Source organism: Mobula hypostoma, chromosome 10 (genome assembly GCF_963921235.1).
Source record: "Mobula hypostoma chromosome 10, sMobHyp1.1, whole genome shotgun sequence".
In the NCBI taxonomy this organism is placed as follows: domain Eukaryota; kingdom Metazoa; phylum Chordata; class Chondrichthyes; order Myliobatiformes; family Myliobatidae; genus Mobula; species Mobula hypostoma.
This window is the reverse complement of record NC_086106.1, coordinates 17,083,758-17,107,484: the sequence shown is the minus strand read 5'-3', so window position 1 is coordinate 17,107,484 and position 23,727 is coordinate 17,083,758. Positions and strand designations below refer to the sequence as shown.

At 58.5% G+C, this 23,727-nt stretch overlaps 1 protein-coding gene across 1 annotated transcript in view; it reads right to left on the bottom strand.

The window, feature by feature from the left end:
• The window catches only part of LOC134352691 (myosin-7), an 87,198-nt gene extending 63,751 nt beyond the window's left edge, over nucleotides 1–23,447 (bottom strand). The window contains exons 1-11 of the mRNA XM_063060080.1: nucleotides 23,358–23,447; nucleotides 22,882–22,940; nucleotides 21,382–21,590; nucleotides 20,960–21,103; nucleotides 8,941–9,097; nucleotides 7,824–7,851; nucleotides 6,679–6,787; nucleotides 2,969–3,061; nucleotides 2,608–2,671; nucleotides 2,222–2,320; nucleotides 1,548–1,651 (exon numbers count right to left, since the gene is read on the bottom strand). Of these exons, the coding sequence (XP_062916150.1) occupies nucleotides 1,548–1,651; nucleotides 2,222–2,320; nucleotides 2,608–2,671; nucleotides 2,969–3,061; nucleotides 6,679–6,787; nucleotides 7,824–7,851; nucleotides 8,941–9,097; nucleotides 20,960–21,103; nucleotides 21,382–21,582 (999 nt within the window). The 5' untranslated portion in view covers nucleotides 21,583–21,590; nucleotides 22,882–22,940; nucleotides 23,358–23,447. The remainder of the gene's footprint in view (nucleotides 1–1,547; nucleotides 1,652–2,221; nucleotides 2,321–2,607; nucleotides 2,672–2,968; nucleotides 3,062–6,678; nucleotides 6,788–7,823; nucleotides 7,852–8,940; nucleotides 9,098–20,959; nucleotides 21,104–21,381; nucleotides 21,591–22,881; nucleotides 22,941–23,357) is intronic.
• Between the last annotated feature and the right edge of the window lie 280 nt (nucleotides 23,448–23,727).

Sequence of the window (23,727 nt, the reverse complement as noted above, 5' to 3'; positions counted from 1 at the left end):
CCCGTCTCCGTATCCCTGGGTCAGGCCCACACCGGGAGCACCGGGCACAGTTCCTGTCTCCGTATCCCGGGGTCAGACCCACACCGGGAGCACCGTGCACAGTTCCCGTCTCCGTATCCCTGGGTCAGACCCACACTGGCAGCATGGTGCACAGTTCCCGTCTCCGTATCCCTGGGTCAGACCCACACTGGCAGCATGGTGCACAGTTCCCGTCTCCGTATCCCTGGGTCAGACCCACAGCAGGAGCACCGGGCACAGTTCCCGTCTCCGTATCCCTGGGTCAGGCCCACACCGGGAGCACCGTGCACAGTTCCTGTCTCCGTATCCCTGGGTCAGGCCCACACCGGGAGCACCGGGCACAGTTCCTGTCTCCGTATCCCGGGGTCAGACCCACACCGGGAGCACCGTGCACAGTTCCCGTCTCCGTATCCCTGGGTCAGACCCACACTGGCAGCATGGTGCACAGTTCCCGTCTCCGTATCCCTGGGTCAGACCCACAGCAGGAGCACCGGGCACAGTTCCCGTCTCCGTATCCCTGGGTCAGGCCCACACCGGGAGCACCGGGCACAGTTCCTGTCTCCGTATCCCGGGGTCAGACCCACACCGGGAGCACCGTGCACAGTTCCCGTCTCCGTATCCCTGGGTCAGACCCACACTGGCAGCATGGTGCACAGTTCCCGTCTCCGTATCCCTGGGTCAGACCCACACTGGCAGCATGGTGCACAGTTCCCGTCTCCGTATCCCTGGGTCAGACCCACAGCAGGAGCACCGGGCACAGTTCCCGTCTCCGTATCCCTGGGTCAGACCCACACTGGCAGCATGGTGCACAGTTCCCGTCTCCGTATCCCTGGGTCAGACCCACACTGGCAGCATGGTGCACAGTTCCCGTCTCCGTATCCCTGGGTCAGACCCACAGCAGGAGCACCGGGCACAGTTCCCGTCTCCGTATCCCTGGGCACCGTGCACTGTTCCCGCCTCCGTATCCCTGGGTCAGACCCACACTGGGAGCACCATGCACAGTTCCCGTCTCCGTATCCCTGGGTCAGACCCACCACTGGGAGCACCGTGTACAGTTCCCGTCTCCGTATCCCTGGGTCAGACCCACACCGGGAGCACCGTGCACAGTTCCCATCTCCGTATCCCTGGGTCAGACCCACACCGGGAACACCGTGCACAGTTCCCGTCTCCATATCCCTGGGTCAGACCCACACCAGGAGCACCATGCACAGTTCCCGTCTCCGTATCCCTGGGCACCGTGCACGGTTCCCGTCTCCGTATCCCTGGGTCAGATCCACACCGGGAGCACCGTGCACGGTTCCCGTCTCCGTATCCCTGGGTCAGATCCACACCGGGAGCACCGTGCACAGTTCCCGTCTCCGTTTCCCTGGGTCAGACCCACACCGGAAGCACCGTGCACGGTTCCCGTCTCCGTATCCCTGGGTCAGACCCACACCGGGAGCACCGTGCACAGTTCCCGTCTCCGTATCCTCGGGTCAGATCCACACCGGGAGCACTGTACATGGGTCAGATTCTGCACCATTACTCACGTCGGTAGCCATCAGCTCATCAGCATCGTCAATGGAGGCGACCGTGGTCTCTCCCTGTGAGATGAAGGAGTAGTCGTAAGGGTTGTTCGTGACCAGCATCATCTCTGCAGGGAGAGAGAGGGAGGCAGCAGAGAGTTAGAGAGATGGTAGGAGAGAGAGAGGGGGGAGGGGAGATGGGGAGTAGGTTCAGGGGAGGGAGTGGAGAGAAGGTGGAGGGGAGACGGAGACGGGGAGGGGGGAGTGGATGGGGAGAGAATGGCTGATGGGGGGGGCACTGAGGGGCATGCCCTGGGGAACAGTCATGAGGCTGAGGTGGTCTGGTCTGAGCCTTTGTGGACCGGGACGGTATTCCAGGGAGCCAAAGAAGGTGGGAGCGTGGGGATGTTGGGAGGCTGGAGGTGGAGAGCAGAAGTCTGGACTGGGATTGTGGTTGTGGAGGAGCGGTTAGCAACAGCGAGGGGGTGAGGAGGGTGAGTTCTGAATGAGGGAGGAAGTGAAGGGTGTGAGCGGACAAGTGGGGCAAGGGGACAAGCGGAACGGGGTCAAGAGGGTGGGACTCGAGGGTACGTGGGGTTAAGGGTCAAGCGGAGGAGGGTCGAGGGAATGACTGGAGTGGAGGCAAAGGGACAAAGTTTGCAGGGAGCAGAGCAGGGCCGAGGGTTGAGGAAACCTACCTAGAAGTTCAGGCTTGCGGTTAGACAGAATTTGGTAGAAGATGTGGTAATTCCTCTCTGACTTCAGCTGAAAGATCACCCGTGATTTCTCCAGGAGGTCTGGGGAGGGGGGTAGGAGAGGGGTGTCAGTGTCCCCAATACCACCACCCCACAAACAGAATCATCTCTCCTATCCATCCCACAACAGCCCCTTGCTCTCCCCTCTCCTTTGACCCTCACATGTCCTCCTCCCTCCTCTCTTTCCCTCTGTGTTCTCCCCTCACCTCCCCTTCCCTCCTCTCTGCCTCCCTACACCTTTCCCCACCCATGTCCTCCTCTCTCCTCTCCCTCCCTTCTGCCCCCTCCCCACCCCACTACCTCCCACCTCAGCCCCTCCCAACACTCACAGGTCTCGATGTCAGCCGACGCCAGCTTCCCTGTGGCTCCAAAATGGATCCGGATGAACTTTCCCTGGAACAAAAGAGAGTTCCATTGGGCAGGGCGCGGAGGGACTGAGGGAAGGACAGCAGGAGAGGGGAAATGATACGAGGGGGAAGAGCAGCAAGGTGGAGGGTGGGAGGAAAGAAAAGGGGGGTAGGGAGGGAGGGAATGGAAGAGGACCAAGGGAGAGGGGGGAGAGGGGAGGGGAAGAGAGGGTGAGAGGAGCGTGGAGAGGAGGGAAGGGCACCAAGGAGGGATAGGTGGTGAGGAAGAAGGGGTCAGAGGCAGAGGAGGAAGAAAAGGAGGAGGGAGCCAGAAGGTACTCACAAATCGGGAAGAGTTGTCATTCCGGACGGTCTTGGCGTTGCCAAAAGCTTCCAGCGCTGGGTTCGCCTGGATGATTTGATCTTCCAGAGTGCCCTGTGGATCGGGGAGACAAGTGGTGAGGAGGGGGAGGACACTACCCCACCCCTCTCACCGTTCCCAACCCTGACACATTGTCTCCCCTTTCCCCAACCATGCTATCTTACCCCTCAGGTTCCCTTTCAATCTCTCCCCTCTCACCTTAAACCTGCCCCCTCTAGTTTTAGACTCTGCTACCCTGGGGAAAAGACAGTGACCACCCTCCTTATCTATCCCTCTCATGATCGTATAAACCTCTATCAAGACATCCCTCAGCCTCCTTCACTCGAGAGAAAACAGTCCCAACCAATTCAGTCTCTTCTTATAACCCAAGCCCTCCAGTCCCGTCAACATGCCCGCGAGTCTTCTCTGCACCCTTCCTACAGAAGTGTGACCAAAACTGAGCACAATACTCCAAGTGCGGCCTCACCAACGTCTTGTACAACCACATGACCTCCCAACTCCTGTACTCCGTGCCCTGACTGACAAAGGCCAACACCGTCACTGCCCCCACCATCTATCTGTGACACAAACAAGAGAAAATCTGCAGATGCTGGAAATCCAGAGCAACACACCCAAAATGCTGGAGGAACTCAGCAGGTCGGGCAGCATCTATGGAAAAGAGTAAACAGACGACGTTTCTGGCCGAGACCCTTCATCACGACTTGCTGAAGGGTCTCGGCTGAAAATATCGACCGTACTCTTGTCCATAGATGCTGCCTGGCCTGCTGAGTTCCTCCAGCATTCTGTGTGCGTTGCTCTGTCTACCTGTGACCCCACTTTCAGGGAACTATGTAACTGTACCCCTGGGTCTCTCTTCTCCCCTCTTCCATCGGGCAGAAGATACACATCTTCTGGTATTAGCTATTGCCGCCCTGGGAGAAATGTGCTGGCTGTCCACTCTATGTTTGCCTCTTGTAATCTTATAGTGGATTCTGGTTAATCCGGACACATACGTAGTTAAATCAGAACACTACCAATACTACGATAGTACTATAAAACTGTGTATTAGTTCCTAATATTTATCAATGGAGGAAGTCATCCATGTGTTCTTTGGATTAACTAATTGACTGTTAATGAACAAAATCAGGTCAGACACCTGGTGTACATAATGGACTGCCTTCAGGCAAAGCTTTGGACAACTGCATCCTCCAAATCTTCATTTTCATTACAACATTGAAGACGAATGTCGATACCTTCAAATTCTTTGTAGGTCCTAACTTGCTGAAGTAGCGAAATAGTTTCATTCTGCTCATTGAAGCCGCAGTGAGCAAAACCGTCCCGAATTGTCTTGCTGTTTATTTCTCACCAACTACCAGTGACAAAAAAAACAAATACATCCCAACTGACGCTGTTTAGAAAACCGTTCCCTCTAGGCGCCGTGTGGTGTCTCGCGGCAACACAAATGCATGGGACTGACGCTGGTTAGAAACAGACTTCTATCCCAATTTATCGGCAGTGTCCCGATTAAACGAGGGGAACCCTGATGACTTCCTCGGTTACTGTTTGTCCTTTCTGAGTTTGCCCAGGTGAGCGGCGCTCTAATTAACCGGAATCCATTGTACATCTCTACCAAGTTGCCTCTCACCCTCCTGTGCCATTCTGTTCTATGCCCATGACTTTCAGGAAGATACCCGGATGAGATAGCATGTCTGTTGAGGAGAGGTTGACAAGAGGGCGAAGGGGGTGGGAGGGTAGAAAAGTTGAGGTGGGGGGGGGGAGCTTGTTCTGCTGAACACTGTGGGCACGTTATGTTGCCGCTGGAACGCGTGGCGACACTTGCTGGCTGCCCCCAGCTCACCCTTGTGTGTGTTGGTTGTTAACTTTAAACTGCCTGCTCTGATCTACACGTGATAAATAAAACTGAACTTTTAAAAGTTAATCTAACTAGGGCTGTTGGAGCGAGGGAGGATGAAAAGTGACTTGATAGAGGTGTGTAGACAGAGCGGACAGCCGGCGCCAGGGCAATGGAATGGTTGGCGCGACGCTATTACAGATCGGGGCACTCCGGAGATTGGAGTTGAATTCCGGCACCGCTCTGTAAGGCGTCCCTGTATGTCCTCCCGGTGGAATGCACGTTTTCTTTTTCTTGTGGTCCAAAGATGTTCACGGTAGGTTAATTGGTCATAGCAAGTTGTCCCATGATTGGGTTTGGATTAACAAGATTTATCAGGGCGGTGTGATGAAGGGTCGGGAGGGCGGATTCCGTGTAGCTAACTAAAAATGGCCAACACGAGACAGCATAATCTGAAGGTGATTGGGGGAAAGTGTACGGGGATGGGGGGGGGGGCAGAGGTAGGTAAACAGAGTGGGAGGAGTACGTCAATGTGGATACATTAGGGACATTTAAGAGACTCTTAGATAGGCACATGAATACAATAAAATGCTGGGCGATGTGAGAGAGAATGGTTTGATTAATCATGGAGTACGCGGGGATGGGGGATCGATATTTCTATCATTCCTTCTACAAGGTTTCTTGTTTTGTGGGCGTCTGTGAAAAGTAAGAATTTCAGGTTGTATACTGTATACATTCTCCATTATTAAATGGAACCTTTGAACCTTTGAAATGGTCAGCACAGCACAGTGGGCCGAAGGGCCTGTACTGTGCTGTTTTATGTTCAGTGATAGTAAACCCAGCTTGGGTTCTGATTTTGAATGCCACGTTCCTGATATGATGTCCCTGTGATGCTGCTGCAAATAAGTTTTTCAATGCACCTACACGCACACTGTACCTTTCCTTTTTGCTTTAGTTTTTTTACATAAACTTTTATTACAAATTCACACGATTACACTGATGTACAATCATCTTGCTAAATAGCAGACCAGGCAAATCATAACTAATACACATTCATGTCCTCATCAAGGATGGCATTTAATGGCCGCATGCCCAGCAGTCTCGAAACACTCCCACGTTACCAGTGGACACCCCTTTTCCTTATTTGACAGCTAACCCAGGCACGTACATGCTCCCTGAACACTGCTGGGCAGTCAGCCCAGTCAGAACCCTGCGCTGCCCGTCTCCGGGACCCACAGATGGTCATTGTAGCCAGCCCCAGGAGCGGGTCAACCTCCTCTCTCCCTGCCCCCCTCCTTACTGGATGACCAAGGTGGGGCGAAAACACAGCCTCTCCACGTAGATAGGCACACAGCTTCTCCCAGACCACAGAAGCAACAGGTGGCTGGAAGATCTGTGCAGAAACTGAGAAACCTGATTGCAAGGCACGGGTCAATGCAGCACCCTCCACCCTGGATCCACAACGGGGAGATATCCCCAAAAAAGGGGGCCCCGTTCGCTCCCAGGTGAAATGACCGACCGCCACGGCATGTCGGGACAGTGAACAAGAGCCAGGAAGTGGACAGTGTGGAGCCGACGCCCATACAGGCACCTCCATCCTGCATCTCCGAAAGGGACTGTAGACATTGAGGAGAGATGGCTCAGGGTTTCAGGGGCAGGCTCCCGACAGGTACCCGTGTGTGTGACAAAACACTCGACTTTAACACGTAGGAGCTGGGGGCAGTGCACAGCCGGTTCGGCGACTGGGAACCTGGAATGGAGGGGGTTGTGACACAGCTCCAGCCCACCCCCTCGCCCATCCCTGTGAGCGCACACCGTGGAGGGAGCATCAGGCACCTACCTTGCCGCTGGGTGCACTGTCCTTCTTCATTGACCCACCAGCAGCGATGCTGGCGAAGTACTGGATCACCCTTTTAGTGTTCACCGTCTTCCCAGCACCAGATTCACCACTGTGGGGGAAACAGGGACACATCAACCCTGTCCCAGTCCCAGTCCCCTGATCAGGGAGTATCTGAAGAGACGGTGCAGAGAGAGCTTCACTTCTGACTGACCCCGGGAGTGTATGATGGGACAGTGTGGAGGGAGATTCTCTGCGTGTCTGATCCCAGGAGTGTGTGATGGGACGGTGTGGAGGGAGATTGTCTATGTGTCTGATCCCGGGAGTGTGTGATGGGATGGTGTGGAGGGAGATTCTCTGCGTGTCTGATCCCGGGAGTGTGTGATGGGACGGTGTGGAGGGAGATTCTCTGCGTGTCTGATCCCAGGAGTGTGTGATGGGACAGTGTGGAGGGAGCTTCACTCTGTGTCTGACCCCGGGAGTGTGTGATGGGACGGTGTGGAGGGAGATTCACTCTGTGTCTGACCCCGGGAGTGTGTGATGGGACGGTGTGGAGGGAGATTCACTCTGTGTCTGACCACGGGAGTGTGTGATGGGACGGTGTGGAGGGAGCTTCACTCTGTGTCTGACCCCGGGAGTGTGTGATGGGACGGTGTGGAGGGAGTTTCACTCTGTGTCTGACCCCGGGAGTGTGTGATGGGACGGTGTGGAGGGAGATTCACTCTGTGTCTGACCCCGGGAGTGTGTGATGGGACGGTGTGGAGGGAGCTTCACTCTGTGTCTGACCCCGGGAGTGTGTGATGGGACGGTGTGGAGGGAGATTCACTCTGTGTCTGACCCCGGGGGTGTGTGATGGGACGGTGTGGAGGGAGATTCACTCCGTGTCTGATGCCGGGAGTGTGTGATGGGACGGTGTGGAGGGAGATTCACTCTGTATCTGACCCCGGGAGTGTGTGATGGGACGGTGTGGAGGGAGCTTCACTCTGTGTCTGACCCCGGGAGTGTGTGATGGGACGGTGTGGAGGGAGATTCACTCTGTGTCTGACCCCGGGAGTGTGTGATGGGACGGTGTGGAGGGAGATTCACTCTGTGTCTGACCACGGGAGTGTGTGATGGGACGGTGTGGAGGGAGCCTCAGATGTACTCACGTGATCAGGATGGATTGATTCTCTCTGTCTGCAAGATAAGAGGGAAAAAAAAACAACTTTCAGAATCGGTCATCCCATCTTCAAATGCACTTTGCTGTTGTATATGGTTAATGCAAGTGACCATTCATCCCTCCTACCCATCTGATAGCCCCATGCAAGGAGTTCACCTCATACAACCGGCATCTTAACATCTGCAACCAGCCCAGGTATTTTATCCTCTGCAATAAAAATGATTTTTTATAAATGACTTTGACGAGGAAGTGGAAGTGCAGATGACAAGGGATGCAGTGTTGTAGCTTGTGTCGAAGTTTGTCATCGGTTACAATGGGAATTGTTCAAATGCAAAGCTGAGCTGAGGACAACACAGGGAAAGTGCAGACGGTCAAATGTGAAAGCTGAATTCAAGGTTATTGCAGGGTTTTTAGGAGTGTGGAGGAACAGAGGTATTTTGGAACCCAGGTGCACAGGTCCCTGTGGTGTGTTGGCCTTCATTAGTCAGGGGATTGAGCTGAAGAGACACAAGGTAATGCTGCAGTTCTATGAAACTCTGGTTAGACCAGACTTGGAGTATTGTGTTCCGTTCCGGTCGCCTCACTATCAGAAGGTTGAGCAAGCTTTGGAGAGGGTCCAGAGGAGATTCACCAGGACGCTGGCTGGGTGACAGAGCATGCCTTATGAAGAAAGGTTGAGTGAGCTCGGGATGTTCTCTGTGGGGCAAAGGAAGACGAGGCGAGGCTCGATAGAGGTGTTTAAGGTTATAAGAGTCACAGGTGTAGTGGACAGCAGCGCCTTTTCCCCAAAGGGCATAATTTTAATGCGATTAGAAGAAAGTATAGAGGGGACGTCGGCGATACTGCGGGTACCTTACGCAAGGAGTGGTGGGTGGGTGGAATGAGCTGCTGGCAGGGTTGGTGGAGGTAGATACAGAGGATCATTTTAAGATGGGCACATGGAGGGCTAGGTTGATCTTTATGGGCTGAAGGGCCTGCACTGGTCTATGTCAGTCATCCTCTGGGTAAGCCCAGGACATTTGATTGACTGCATGGAGACTCCAGGTGATCCCTTCCCTCGTTTCATGCGCCCCCCCTCCACCCCACCCACCCCCACCCTTCCTCACCCGTCAGCATATACTGGTAAGCATTGTCGGAGATGGAGAAGATATGTGGCGGGGCCTCAGAACGCTTCTTGCCGCGGTAGGCAGTCACCACCTCGGCACTGTAGACGGGTAACATCTTGTATGGGTTCACCGTCACACAGAACAGCCCGGAGTAGGTCTGTGGGCAGAGACAGAAGAGGGTAAGAGACAGGTGGGTGGGAGAGGGTGAGAGGGTGAGAGGGAGGGGAGAGGGAAGAGGCAGAGGCGAGCGATGGAGTTGCGGAGAAGGGGAGGGGATGGGGAGGCAGATGGGGAGGAGAGGGAAGGGGGAAGGATGGGGTAGAGGGGAGGGGGAAAGGATGGGGTAGAGGGGGGAAGGATGGGGTAGAGGGGAGGGGGAAGGATGGGGTAGAGGGGGGAAGGATGGGGTGGGGGGAAGGATGGGATAGAGGGGAGGGGGAAAGAATGGGGTAGAGGGGAGAGGAAAAGGATGGGTTAGAGGGGGGAAGAATGGGGTAGAAGGGAGAGGATGGGGTAGAGGGGAGGGGGAAGGATGGGGTAGAGGGAAGGGGGGAGGATGGGGTAGAGGGGAGGGGGAAGGGATGGGGTAGATGGGGAAGGATGGAGTAGAGGGGGGAAGGATGGGGTAGAGGGGAGGGGGAAAGGATGGGGTAGAAGGGAGGGGGAAAGGATGGGGTAGAGGGGAGGGGGAAAGGATGGGGTAGAGGGGAGGGGGAAAGGATGGGGTAAAGGGGAGGGGGAAAGGATGGGGTAGAGGGGAGGGGGAACTGATGGGTTAGAGGGGAGGGGGAAAGGATGGGGTAGAGGGGAGGGGGAAAGGATGGGGTAGAGGGGAGGGGGAAAGGATGGGGTAGAGGGGAGGGGGAAAGGATGGGGTAGAGGGGGAAGGATGGGGTAGAGGGGAGGGGGAAAGGATGGGGTAGAAGTGGGAAAGGATGGGGTGGAGGGGGGAAGGGATGGGGTAGAGGGGGAAAGGATGGGTCAGAGGGGAGGGGGAACTGATGGGGTAGAGGGGAGGAGGGAAGGATGGGGTAGAGGGAGGGGGGAAGAATGGGGTAGAGGGGAGGGGGGAAGAATGGGGTAGAGGGGAGGGGGAAAGAATGGGGTAGAGGGGAGGGGGAAAGGATGGGGTGGCGGGGAAGGGAAAGGATGGGGTACAGGGGAGGGGGAAAGGATGGGGTAGAGGGGGGGAAGGATGGGGTAGAGGGGGGAAGGATGGGGTAGAGGGGGGAAGGATGGGGTAGAGGGAAGGGGGAAGGATGGGGTAGAGGGGAGGGGGAAAGGATGGGGTAGAGGGGAAGGGGAAAGGATGAGGTAGAGGGGGAAAGGATGGGGAGGGGGAAAGGATGGGGTAGAGGGGTGGAAGGATGGGGTAGAGAGGAGGGGGAAAGGATGGGGTAGAGGGGGGAAGGATGGGGTAGAGGGGAGGGGGGAAGGATGGGGTAGAGGGGAGGGGGAAAGGATGGGGTAGAGGGGAGGGGAAAAGAATGGGGTAGTGGGGAGGGGGAAAGGATGGGGTAGAGGGGGGAAGGATGGGGTAGAGGGAAGGGGGAAGTATGGGGTAGAGGGGGGAAGGATGGGGTAGAGGTGAGGGGGGAAGGATGGGGTAGAGGGAAGGGGGGAAGGATGGGGTAGAGGGAGGGAAAGGATGGGGTAGAGGGGAGGGGGAAAGGATGGGTTGGGGGAAGGATGGGTTGGGGGAAGGATGGGGTAGAGTGGAAGGGGAAAGGCTGGGGTAGAAGGGAGGGGGAAAGGATGGGGTAGATGGGAGGGGGAAAGAATGGGGTAGAAGGGAGGGGGAAGGATGGGGTAGAGGGGAGGGGAAAAGAATGGGGTAGTGGGGAGGGGGAAAGGATGGGGTAGAGGGGGGAAGGATGGGGTAGAGGGAAGGGGGAAGTATGGGGTAGAGGGGGGAAGGATGGGGTAGAGGGGGGAAGGATGGGGTAGAGGTGAGGGGGGACGGAACGGCTAGAGGCAAGGGGGGAAGGATGGGGTAGAGGGAGGGAAAGGATGGGGTAGAGGGGAGGGGGAAAGGATGGGTTGGGGGAAGGATGGGTTGGGGGAAGGATGGGGTAGAGTGGAAGGGGAAAGGCTGGGGTAGAAGGGAGGGGGAAAGGATGGGGTAGATGGGAGGGGGAAAGAATGGGGTAGAAGGGATGGGGAAAGGATGGGGTAGAGGAGGGAAGGATGGGGTAGAGGGGAGGGGGAAAGGATGGGGTGGAGGGGGAAGGATGGGGTAGAGGGGAGGGGGAAAGGATGGGGTGGATGGGAAGGGAAAAGGATGGGGTAGAGGGGAGGGGGAAAGGATGGGGTAGAGGGGAGGGGGAAAGGATGGGGTAGAAGTGGGAAAGGATGGGATGGAGGGGGGAAGGGATGGGGTAGAGGGGGAAAGGATGGGTTAGAGGGGAGGGGGAACTGATGGGGTAGAGGGGAGGAGGGAAGGATGGGGTAGAGGGAGGGAGGAAGAATGGGGTAGAGGGGAGGGGGGGAAGAATGGGGTAGAGGGGAGGGGGGGAAGAATGGGGTAGAGTGGAGGGGGAAAGGATGGGTAGGGGGGGAAGGATGAGGTAGAGGGGATGGGGGAAGGATGGGGTAGAGGTGAGGGGGGGAAGGATGGGGTAGAGGGAAGGGGGAAGGATGGGGTAGAGGGGAGGGGGAAAGGATGGGGTAGAGGGGAGGGGGAAATGATGGGGTAGAGGGGAGGGGGAAAGGATGGGGTAGAGGGGGGAAGGATGGGATAGATGGGAGGGGGAAAGAATGGGGTAGAAGGGATGGGGAAAGGATGGGGTAGAGGGGAGGGGGAAAGGATGGGGTAGAGGGGAGGGGATAGGATGGGGTAGAGGGGGAAGGATGGGGTAGATGGGAGGGGGAAAGAATGGGGTTGAAGGGATGGGGAAAGGATGGGGTAGAGGGGGGAAGGATGGGGTAGAGGGGAGGGGGAAAGGATGGGGTAGAGGGGGGAAGGATGGGGTAGATGGGGGAAGGATGGGGTAGATGGGAGGGGGAAAGAATGGGGTAGAAGGGATGGGGAAAGGATGGGGTAGAGGGGGAAAGGATGGGGTAGAGGGGAGGGGATAGGATGGGGTAGAGGGGGGAAGGATGGGGTAGATGGGAGGGGGAAAGAATGGGGTTGAAGGGATGGGGAAAGGATGGGGTAGAGGGGGGAAGGATGGGGTAGAGGGGAGGGGGAAAGGATGGGGTAGAGGGGGGAAGGATGGGGTAGATGGGGGAAGGATGGGGTAGATGGGAGGGGGAAAGAATGGGGTAGAAGGGATGGGGAAAGGATGGGGTAGAGGGGGAAGGATGGGGTAGAGGGGAGGGGGAAAGGATGGGGTAGAAGGGAGGGGGAAAGGATGGGGTAGAGGGGAGGGGGAAGGATGGGGTAGAAGGGAGGGGGGAAGGATGGGGTAGAGGTGAGGGGGAAGAATGAGGTAGAGGGGAGGGGGAAAGGATGGGGTGGAGGGGGGAAGGATGGGGTAGAGGGGAAGGGGAAGGATGGGGTAGAGGGGAAGGGGAAGGATGGGGTAGAAGGGCGGGAAAGGATGGGGTAAAGGGGAGGGGGAAAGGATGGGGTAGAGGGGAGGGGGAAAGGATGGGGTAAAGGGGAGGGGGAAAGGATGGGATAGAGGGGAGGGGGAAAGGATGGGGTAGAGGGGGAAGGATGGGGTAGAGGGGAAGGGGAAAGGATGGGGTAGAGGGGAGGGGGAAAGGATGGGGTAGAGGGGAGGGGGAAAGGATGGGGTAGAGGGGAGGGGGAAAGGATGGGGTAGAAGTGGGAAAGGATGGGGTGGAGGGGGAAGGGATGGGGTAGAGGGGGAAAGGATGGGTTAGAGGGGAGGGGGATCTGATGGGGTAGAGGGGAGGAGGGAAGGATGGGGTAGAGGGGAGGGGGGGAAGAATGGGGTAGAGGGGAGGGGGGGAAGAATGGGGTAGAGGGGCGGGGGGAAGAATGGGGTAGTGGGGAGGGGGAAAGAATGGGGTACAGGGGAGGGGGAAAGGATGGGGTAGTGGGGAGGGGGAAAGAATGGGGTGGCGGGGAATGGAAAGGATGGGGTACAGGGGAGGGGGAAAGGATGGGGTAGAGAGGAGGGGGAAGGATGGGGTAGAGAGGAGGGGGAAAGGATGGGGTAGAGGGGAAGGGGAAAGGATGAGGTAGAGGGGGAAAGGATGGGGAGGGGGAAAGGATGGGGTAGAGGGGTGGAAGGATGGGGTAGAGAGGAGGGGGAAAGGATGGGGTAGAGGGGGGAAGGATGAGGTAGAGGGGAGGGGGGAAGGATGGGGTAGAGGGGAGGGGGAAAGGATGGGGTAGAGGGGAGGGGAAAAGAATGGGGTAGAGGGGAGGGGGAAAGGATGGGGTAGAGGGGGGAAGGATGGGGTAGAGGGAAGGGGGAAGGATGGGGTAGAGGGAAGGGGGAAGGATGGGGTAGAGGTGAGGGGGGAAGGATGGGGTAGAGGGAAGGGGGGAAGGATGGGGTAGAGGGAGGGAAAGGATGGGGTAGAGGGGAGGGGGAAAGGATGGGTTGGGGGAAGGATGGGTTGGGGGAAGGATGGGGTAGAGTGGAAGGGGAAAGGCTGGGGTAGAAGGGAGGGGGAAAGGATGGGGTAGAGGGGAGGGGGAAAGGATGGGGTAGAGGGGGGAAGGATGGGGTAGATGGGAGGGGGAAAGAATGGGGTAGAAGGGATGGGGAAAGGATGGGGTAGAGGGGGGAAGGATGGGGTAGAGGGGAGGGGGAAAGGATGGGATGGATGGGAAGGGAAAAGGATGGGGTAGAGGGGAGGGGAAAAGAATGGGGTAGAGTGGAGGGGGAAAGGATGGGTAGGGGGGGAAGGATGAGGTAGAGGGGATGGGGGAAGGATGGGGTAGAGGTGAGGGGGGAAGGATGGGGTAGAGGGAAGGGGGAAGGATGGGGTAGAGGGAAGGGGGAAGGATGGGGTAGAGGGGAGGGGGAAAGGATGGGGTAGAGGGGAGGGGGAAATGATGGGGTAGAGGGGAGGGGGAAAGAATGGGGTAGAGGGGGGAAGGATGGGTTAGATGGGAGGGGGAAAGAATGGGGTAGAAGGGATGGGGAAAGGATGGGGTAGAGGGGAGGGGGAAAGGATGGGGTAGAGGGGAGGGGATAGGATGGGGTAGAGGGGGGAAGGATGGGGTAGATGGGAGGGGGAAAGAATGGGGTAGAAGGGATGGGGAAAGGATGGGGTAGAGGGGTAAAGGATGGGGTAGAGGGGGGAAGGATGGGGTAGAGGGGAGGGGGAACGGATGGGGTAGAGGGGGGAAGGATGGGGTAGATGGGAGGGGGAAAGAATGGGGTAGAAGGGATGGTGAAAGGATGGGGTAGAGGGGGGAAGGATGGGGTAGAGGGGAGGGGGAAAGGATGGGGTAGAAGGGAGGGGGAAAGGATGGGGTAGAGGGGAGGGGGAAGGATGGGGTAGAAGGGAGGGGGAAGGATGGGATAGAGGTGAGGGGGAAGAATGAGGTAGAGGGGAGGGGGAAAGGATGGGGTGGAGGGGGGAAGGATGGGGTAGAGGGGAAGGGGAAGGATGGGGTAGAGGGGAAGGGGAAGGATGGGGTAGAAGGGCGGGAAAGGATGGGGGAAAGGGGAGGGGGAAAGGATGGGGTAGCGGGGAGGGGGAAAGGATGGGGTAAAGGGGAGGGGGAAAGGATGGGATAGAGGGGAGGGGGAAAGGATGGGGTAGAGGGGGAAGGATGGGGTAGAGGGGGAAGGATGGGGTAGAGGGGAAGGGGAAAGGATGGGGTAGAAGGGAGGGGTAAAGGATGGGGTAAAGGGGAGGGGGAAAGGATGGGGTAGATGGGAGGGGGGAAAGGATGGGGTAGAGGGGGAAGGATGGGATAGAGGGGAGGGGGAAAGGATGGGGTAGAGGGGGGGAAAGGATTGGGTAGAGGGGGGAAGGATGGGGTAGAGGGGAGGGGGAAAGGATGGGGTAGAGGAGGGAAGGATGGGGTAGAGGGGAGGGGGAAAGGATGGGTTAGAAGGGGGAAGGATGGGGTAGAGGGGAAGGATGGGGTAGAAGGGAGGGAGAAAGGATGGGGTAAAGGGGAGGGGGAAGGATGGGGTAGAGGGGGGGGAAAGGATGGGGTAGAGGGGGGAAGGATGGGGTAGAGGGGAAGGGGAAAGGATGGGGTAGAAGGGAGGGGGAAAGGATGGGGTAGAGGGGAGGGGGAAAGGATGGGGTAGAGGGGGAAAGGATGGGGTAGAGGGGAGGGGGAAAGGATGGGGTAGAGGGGAGGTGAAAAGGATGGGGTAGAGGGGGGAAGGATGGGGTAGAGGGGAGGGGGAAAGGATGGGGTAGAGGGGAGGAGGAATGGATGTGGTAGAGGGGAGGGGGGAAGGATGGGGTAGAGGCGGGAAGGATGGGGTAGAGGGAAGGGGGAAGGATGGGGTAGAGGGATGGGGTAGAGGGAAGGGGGAAGGATGGGGTAGAGGGGAGGGGGAAAGGATGGGGTAGAGGAGGGAAGGATGGGGTAGAGGGGAGGGGGAAAGGATGGGTTAGAAGGGGGAAGGATGGGGTAGAGGGGAAGGATGGGGTATAGAAGGGAGGGAGAAAGGATGGGGTAAAGGGGAGGGGGAAGGATGGGGTAGAGGGGGGGAAAGGATGGGGTAGAGGGGGGAAGGATGGGGTAGAGGGGAAGGGGAAAGGATGGGGTAGAAGGGAGGGGGAAAGGATGGGGTAGAGGGGAGGGGGAAAGGATGGGGTAGAGGGGGAAAGGATGGGGTAGAGGGGAGGGGGAAAGGATGGGGTAGAGGGGAGGTGAAAAGGATGGGGTAGAGGGGGGAAGGATGGGGTAGAGGGGAGGGGGAAAGGATGGGGTAGAGGGGAGGAGGAATGGATGTGGTAGAGGGGAGGGGGGAAGGATGGGGTAGAGGCGGGAAGGATGGGGTAGAGGGAAGGGGGAAGGATGGGGTAGAGGGATGGGGTAGAGGGAAGGGGGAAGGATGGGGTAGAGGGGAGGGGGGAAGGATGGGGCAGAGGGGGGAAGAATGAGGTAGAGGGGAGGGGGAAAGGATGGCGTAGAGGGGAGTGGGAAATGATGGGGTACAGGGGAGGAGGAAAGGATGGGGTACAGGGGAGGGGGAACTGATGGGGTAGAGGGGAGGGGGAAAGGATGGGGTAGAGGGGGGAAGGATGGGGTAGAGGGGAGGGGAAAAGGATGGGGTAGAAGGGAGAAAGGATGGGGTAGAGGGGAGGGGGAAAGGATGGGGTAGAGGGGGAAAGGATGGGGTAGAGGGGAGGGGGAAAGGATGGGGTAGAGGGGGGAAGGATGGGGTAGAAGTGGGAAAGGATGGGGTAGAGGGGAGGGGGCAAGGATGGGGTGGAGGGGGGGAAGGGATATGGTAGAGCGGGAAAGGATGGGTTAGAGGGGAGGGGGAACTGATGGGGTAGAGGGGAAAGGGAAAGGATGGGGTAGAGGGGGAAGGATGGGGTAGAGGGGAGGGGGAAAGGGTGGGGTAGAGGGGTGGAAGGATGGGGTAGAGGGGGAGGATGGGGTAGAGGGGAGGGGGAAAGGATGGGGTAGAGGGGGAAGGATGGGGTAGAGGGGAAGGGGAAAGGATGGGGTAGAAGGGAGGGGGAAAGGATGGGGTAGAAGGGAGGGGGAAAGGATGGGGTAGAGGGGAGGGGGAAAGGATGGGGTAGAGGGGAGGGGGAAGGATGGGGTAGAGGGGAGGGGGAACTGATGGGTAGAGGGGAGGGGAAAGGATGAGGTAGAGGGGGAAAGGATGGGGTAGAGGGGGGAGGATGGGGTAGAGGGGAGGGGGAAAGGATGGGGTAGAGAGGAGGGGGAAAGGATGGGGTAGAAGGGGGAAGGATGGGGTAGAAGGGAGGGGAAAGGATGGGGTAGAGGGAAGGGGGAAGGATGGGGTAGAGAGGAGGGGGAAAGGATGGGGTAGAGGGGAGGGGGAACTGATGGGTTAGAGGGGAGGGGGAAAGGATGGGGTAGAGGGGGAAAGGATGGGGTAGAGGGGAGGGGGAAAGGATGGGGTAGAGGGGGAAGGATGGGGTAGAGGGGAGGGGGAAAGGATGGGGTAGAAGTGGGAAAGGATGGGGTGGAGGGGGGAAGGGATGGGGTAGAGGGGGAAAGGATGGGTTAGAGGGGAGGGGTAACTGATGGGGTAGAGGGGAGGAGGGAAGGATGGGGTAGAGGGAGGGGGAAGAATGGGGTAGAGGGGAGGGGGGGAAGAATGGGGTAGAGGGGAGGGGGGAAGAATGGGGTAGAGGGGAGGGGGAAAGGATGGGGTGGCGGGGAAGGGAAAGGATGGGGTACAGGGGAGGGGGAAAGGATGGGGTAGAGGGGGGAAGGATGGGGTAGAGGGGGGGAAGGATGGGGTAGAGGGGGGAAGGATGGGGTAGAGGGAAGGGGGAAGGATGGGGTAGAGGGGAGGGGGAAAGGATGGGGTAGAGGGGAAGGGGAAAGGATGAGGTAGAGGGGGAAAGGATGGGGAGGGGGAAAGGATGGGGTAGAGGGGTGGAAGGATGGGGTAGAGAGGAGGGGGAAAGGATGGGGTAGAGGGGGAAAGGATGGGGTAGAGGGGGGAAGGATGGGGTAGAGGGGAGGGGGGAAGGATGGGGTAGAGGGGAGGGGGAAAGGATGGGGTAGAGGGGAGGGGAAAAGAATGGAGTAGAGGGGAGGGGGAAAGGATGGGGTAGAGGGGGGAAGGATGGGGTAGAGGGAAGGGGGAAGGATGGGGTAGAGGGAAGGGGGAAGGATGGGGTAGAGGTGTGGGGGGAAGGATGGGGTCGAGGGAAGGGGGAAGGATGGGGTAGAGGGAGGGAAAGGATGGGGTAGAGGGGAGGGGGAAAGGATGGGTTGGGGGAAGGATGGGTTGGGGGAAGGATGGGGTAGAGTGGAAGGGGAAAGGCTGGGGTAGAAGGGAGGGGGAAAGGATGGGGTAGATGGGAGGGGGAAAGAATGGGGTAGAGGAGGGAAGGATGGGGTAGAGGGGAGGGGGAAAGGATGGGGTGGAGGGGGAAGGATGGGGTAGAGGGGAGGGGGAAAGGATGGGGTGGATGGGAAGGGAAAAGGATGGGGTAGAGAGGAGGGGAAAAGAATGGGGTAGAGGGGAGGGGGAAAGGATGGGTAGAGGGGGGAAGGATGAGGTAGAGGGGATGGGGGAAGGATGGGGTAGAGGTGAGGGGGGAAGGATGGGGTAGAGGGAAGGGGGAAGGATGGGGTAGAGGGGAGGGGGAAAGGATGGGGTAGAGGGGAGGGGGAAATGATGGGGTAGAGGGGTGGGGGAAAGGATGGGGTAGAGGGGGGAAGGATGGGGTAGATGGGAGGGGGAAAGAATGGGGTAGAAGGGATGGGGAAAGGATGGGGTAGAGGGGAGGGGGAAAGGATGGGGTAGAGGGGAGGGGATAGGATGGGGTAGAGGGGGGAAGGATGGGGTAGATGGGAGGGGGAAAGAATGGGGTAGAAGGGATGGGGAAAGGATGGGGTAGAGGGGTAAAGGATGGGGTAGAGGGGAGGGGGAAAGGATGGGGTAGAGGGGGGAAGGATGGGGTAGATGGGGGAAGGATGGGGTAGATGGGAGGGGGAAAGAATGGGGTAGAAGGGATGGGGAAAGGATGGGGTAGAGGGGGGAAGGATGGGGTAGAGGGCGGAAGGATGGGGTAGAGGGGAGGGGGAAAGGATGGGGTAGAAGGGAGGGGGAAAGGATGGGGTAGAGGTGAGGGGGGAAGGATGGGGTAGAGGGAAGGGGGAAGGATGGGGTAGAGGGGAGGGGGAAAGGATGGGGTAGAGGGGAGGGGGAAATGATGGGGTAGAGGGGAGGGGGAAAGGATGGGGTAGAGGGGGGAAGGATGGGGTAGATGGGAGGGGGAAAGAATGGGGTAGAAGGGATGGGGAAAGGATGGGGTAGAGGGGAGGGGGAAAGGATGGGGTAGAGGGGAGGGGATAGGATGGGGTAGAGGGGGGAAGGATGGGGTAGATAGGAGGGGGAAAGAATGGGGTAGAAGGGATGGGGAAAGGATGGGGTAGAGGGGTAAAGGATGGGGTAGAGGGGGGAAGGATGGGGTTGAGGGGGGAAGGATGGGGTCGAGGGGAGGGGGAAAGGATGGGGTAGAGGGGGGAAGGATGGGGTAGAGGGGGGAAGGATGGGGTAGATGGGAGGGGGAAAGAATGGGGTAGAAGGGATGGGGAAAGGATGGGGTAGATGGGATGGGGAAAGAATGGGGTAGAAGGGATGGGGAAAGGATGGGGTAGAGGGGTAAAGGATGGGGTAGAGGGGGGAAGGATGGGGTAGAGGGGAGGGGGAAAGGATGGGGTAGAGGGGGGAAGGATGGGGTATAGGGGGGAAGGATGGGGTAGATGGGGGAAGGATGGGGTAGATGGGAGGGGGAAAGAATGGGGTAGAAGGGAGGGGGAAAGGATGGGGTAGAGGGGGGAAGGATGGGGTAGAGGGGGGAAGGATGGGGTAGAGGGGAGGGGGAAAGGATGGGGTAGAAGGGAGGGGAAAGGATGAGGTAGAGGGGAGGGGGAAGGATGGGGTAGAAGGGAGGGGGAAGGATGGGGTAGAGGTGAGGGGGAAGAATGAGGTAGAGGGGAGGGGGAATGGATGGGGTGGAGGGGGGAAGGATGGGGTAGAGGGGAAGGGGAAGGATGGGGTAGAGGGGAAGGGGAAGGATGGGGTAGAAGGGCGGGAAAGGATGGGGTAAAGGGGAGGGGGAAAGGATGGGGTAGAGGGGAGGGGGAAAGGATGGGGTAAAGGGGAGGGTGAAAGGATGGGATAGAGGGGAGGGGGAAAGGATGGGGTAGAGGGGGAAGGATGGGGTAGAGGGGAAGGGGAAAGGATGGGGTAGAAGGGAGGGGTAAAGGATGGGGTAAAGGGGAGGGGGAAAGGATGGGGTAGAGGGGAGGGGGAAAGGATGGGGTAGAGGGGGAAGGATGGGATAGAGGGGAGGGGGAAAGGATGGGGTAGAGGGGGGAAGGATGGGGTAGAGGGGAGGAGGAAAGGATGGGGTAGAGGAGGGAAGGATGGGGTAGAGGGGAGGGGGAAAGGATGGGTTAGAAGGGGGAAGGATGGGGTAGAGTGGAAGGATGGGGTAGAAGGGAGGGAGAAAGGATGGGGTAAAGGGGAGGGGGAAGGATGGGGTAGAGGGGAGGGGGAAAGGATGGGGTAGAGGGGGGAAGGATGGGGTAGAGGGGAAGGGGAAAGGATGGGGTAGAAGGGAGGGGGAAAGGATGGGGTAGAGGGGAGGGGGAAAGGATGGGGTAGAGGGGGAAAGGATGGGGTAGAGGGGAGGGGGAAAGGATGGGGTAGAGGGGAGGGGGAAAGGATGGGGTAGAGGGGGGAAGGATGGGGTAGAGGGAAGGGGAAAGGATGGGGTAGAGCGGAAGGGGAAAGGATGGAGTAGGAGGGGGAAAGGATGGGGTAGAGGGGGGAAGGATGGGGTAGAGGGGAGGGGGAAGGATGGGGTAGAGGGGAGGGGGAAGGATGGGGTAGAGGGGAGGGGGAAGGATGGAGTAGAGGGGAGGGGGAAGGGATGGGGTAGAGGGGGGTAGGATGGGGTAGAGGGGAGGGGGAAAGGATGGGGTAGAGGGGAGGGGGAAGGATGGGGTAGAGGGAAGGGGGAAAGGATGGGGTAGAGGGGGGGGGGAAGAAAGATAGCGGTTGAAGAGGGAGCAGGGTAGGGAGAGAGGGATAGATCAAGAGGTGGGAGATGGGAAAGGGGAGTGAAATATGAAGAGTAAAGGAGGAAAGATGGGGAGGGTGGAGATAAAAGGGGAAGGGAGAGGGGAGAGCTGAGGAGGGGTAGGAGGGGTGGGAGAGGGTTTGGGGGGGTGAGATAGTGCGTGGACACATGTAGATCATCCGAGGAGGGGGAGAGAGAGAAAGTGTGGAGGGAGGGGTAGAAATTGGGAGGGGATGTGGGTGGGAGAGGAAGGGGTGAACGCAGTCTGTGGACTCCGGGGGGAGAAAAGAGGGGATTTGGAGTGGTGTGGGAGTAGGGAGTGGCTGGGGGAAGAGGTGGAAGTTTTGGGGAGGGGGGTGCGCGGACTCACGTAGATCATCCAGGCAGCGTAGCGCTCCTTGAGGTTGTAGAGGACGGCGGGCTCGTGCAGGAAGGTCAGCATGGCCATGTCCTCGATCTTGTCGAACTTGGGGGGGTTCTGGTTCAGGATGTCGTCCTCCTTCACCGTCACCGTCTGTGGGCATCAACCAGCAGCTCAGTCTGGCTGTCTCAGTGAGTCCGGGCGTGTTCGAGAGTGTCCAAGTCTGCATGTCTGAGTGTGTCTGAACGTGCTTGTCAGCACTTGTGCCTGCAACCGTGCGTGTGTGTGTGTGTGTGTGTGTGTGTGTGTGTGTGTGCGTGTGTGTGTGCGTGTATGTGTGTCTGTGTGCGTGTATGTGTGTGTGTGTCTGTGTGCGTGTGTATCTGTGTACCTGTGACTACTGAACTGGCGTCTGAGCCAGATGCCCCTACCTTGCCATTCTCGGTATCAGCAGTGACCTTCCCACCCTCGCGGCTGGTGATTCTGGCCTTGATGAACTCCTGCACTGGGTCCGGGACGAAGATGTCCTTCTTCAGGTCAAAGGGCTTGGTCTGAGCCTCCAGACGTTCCCGCTCGGACTTCCGCAGGAAGCTGGCTGCAGCTCCAAACTCGGCCATCTGTGCATCAGCCATGGTCACACCTGTCCCGGAATACAAGATCAGACACAGAGTGAAGCTCCCTCCACACCGTCCCAACACGCACTCCTGGGGTCAGACCCAGAGTGAAACTCCCTCCACACCGTCCCATCACACACTCCTGGGGTCAGACCCAGAGTGAAACTCCTTCCACACCGTCCCATCACACACTCCTGGGGTCAGACCCAGAGTGAAACTCCCTCCTCACCTTCCCATCACACACTCCCGGGGTCAGACACAGAGTGAATCTCCCTCCACTGCGTCCCATCACACGCTCCCGGGGTCAGACACAGAGTGAAGCTCCCTCCACACTGTCACATCACACACTCCCGGGGTCAGACACAGAGTGAAGCTCCCTCTACACCGTCCCATCACACACTCCCGGGGTCAGACAGAGTGAAACTCCCTCCACAGCGTCCCATCACACACTCCCGGGGTCAGACACAGAGTGAATCTCCCTCCACACCGTCCCATCACACACTCCCGGGGTCAGACAGAGTGAAACTCCCTCCACAGCGACCCATCACACACTCCTGGGATCAGACACAGAGTGAAACTCCCTCCACACCGTCCCATCACACACTCCCGGGGTCAGACACAGAGTGAAACTCCCTCCACACCGTCCCATCACACACTCCCGGGGTCAGACACAGAGTGAATCTCCCTCCACACCGTCCCATCACACACTCCCGGGGTCAGACAGAGTGAAACTCCCTCCACAGCGTCCCATCACACACTCCCGGGGTCAGACACAGAGTGAATCTCCCTCCACACTGTCCCATCACACACTCCCGGGGTCAGACAGAGTGAAACTCCCTCCACAGCGACCCATCACACACTCCTGGGATCAGACACAGAGTGAAACTCCCTCCACACCGTCCCATCACACACTCCCGGGGTCAGACACAGAGTGAATCTCCCTCCACAGCGTCCCATCACACACTCCCGGGGTCAGACAGAGTGAAACTCCCTCCACAGCGTCCCATCACACACTCCCGGGGTCAGACACAGAGTGAATCTCCCTCCACACCGTCCCATCACACACTCCCGGGGTCAGACAGAGTGAATCTCCATCCACACCATCCCATCACACACTCCTGGGATCAGACACAGAGTGAAACTCTCTCCACACCGTCCCATCACACACTCCCGGGGTCAGACACAGAGTGAATCTCCCTCCACAACGTCCCATCACACACTCCCGGGGTCAGACACAGGGTGAAGCTCCCTCTGCACTGTTCCATCACACTTGCCAGACACAGATAGTACAGTATTAAGTTCTGTTGCCTTTGTTACCTTAGCAGTTGCAAGAGTTTGTGAAGGAAAGGCAGATTCTGACAAGTATTGCCTGGGATCTGTGAGAGAGAGAGAAAAGTGGGGGGGAATTGTTAATCGTGGCTGGGAGAAGGGAGGGGATAGCCTGCCCTACTCCATTCCTTCTCACCCTCTCTTTCCCCCATCTCTTTCTCTTTTTCCTCTCTCCACACCCCCCCCCCCGTTCTGGTCTCTCTGGGAGTGAGAGTGGGGCAGGGGGAGGAAGGGTGAGAGCGCGAGGGAGAGCGAGAGAGCAAGATGAAGGGGGACAGCGAGGTAGAAAGGAAGTAAAGGGGGAAGGGGAGAGACGGGGAAAGGGGGAAGGGGAGAGATGGGGAATGGGAAAGGGAGAGAGGACAGTGGGAATAGTTGAGGTGTGAATGATTGGAGAGGGAGGTGAGGGGTGTAGGGTGTGCAGAGGACCGGGTGTGCTCTCTCGGGGTGAAGACGCCACTCACCAGACTCCTGTATCACAGGGATGGAGGTTGGAGACAGTGCTCTGGCTGAGCACCGTCCTCCCTTATAAACCCTCGTACCGCCCCACCGCCCTAATTTGGGAGCCGGTTATTTCTGGCAGCATGACAACTCCTGGGTCTGTTGTTCACTGAGACAGTGCAGTTCCCGGTCTCACCTCCCCCTCCCCCTTCCTCCTCCACCCTCCTGCTAACCCCCCACCCCCAACACCTCTCCTCCCTACCTCTTCCCCCTTTGCTTCTTCATCCCCCCCACTCCCCCTTCTTTCACCTCCTGTCATCCTCTCCCTACCCATGATTCTCCCCACTCCCTTACCCCAACTCTCCCTCTACCCCCGCCCTCTCTCTCTCACTC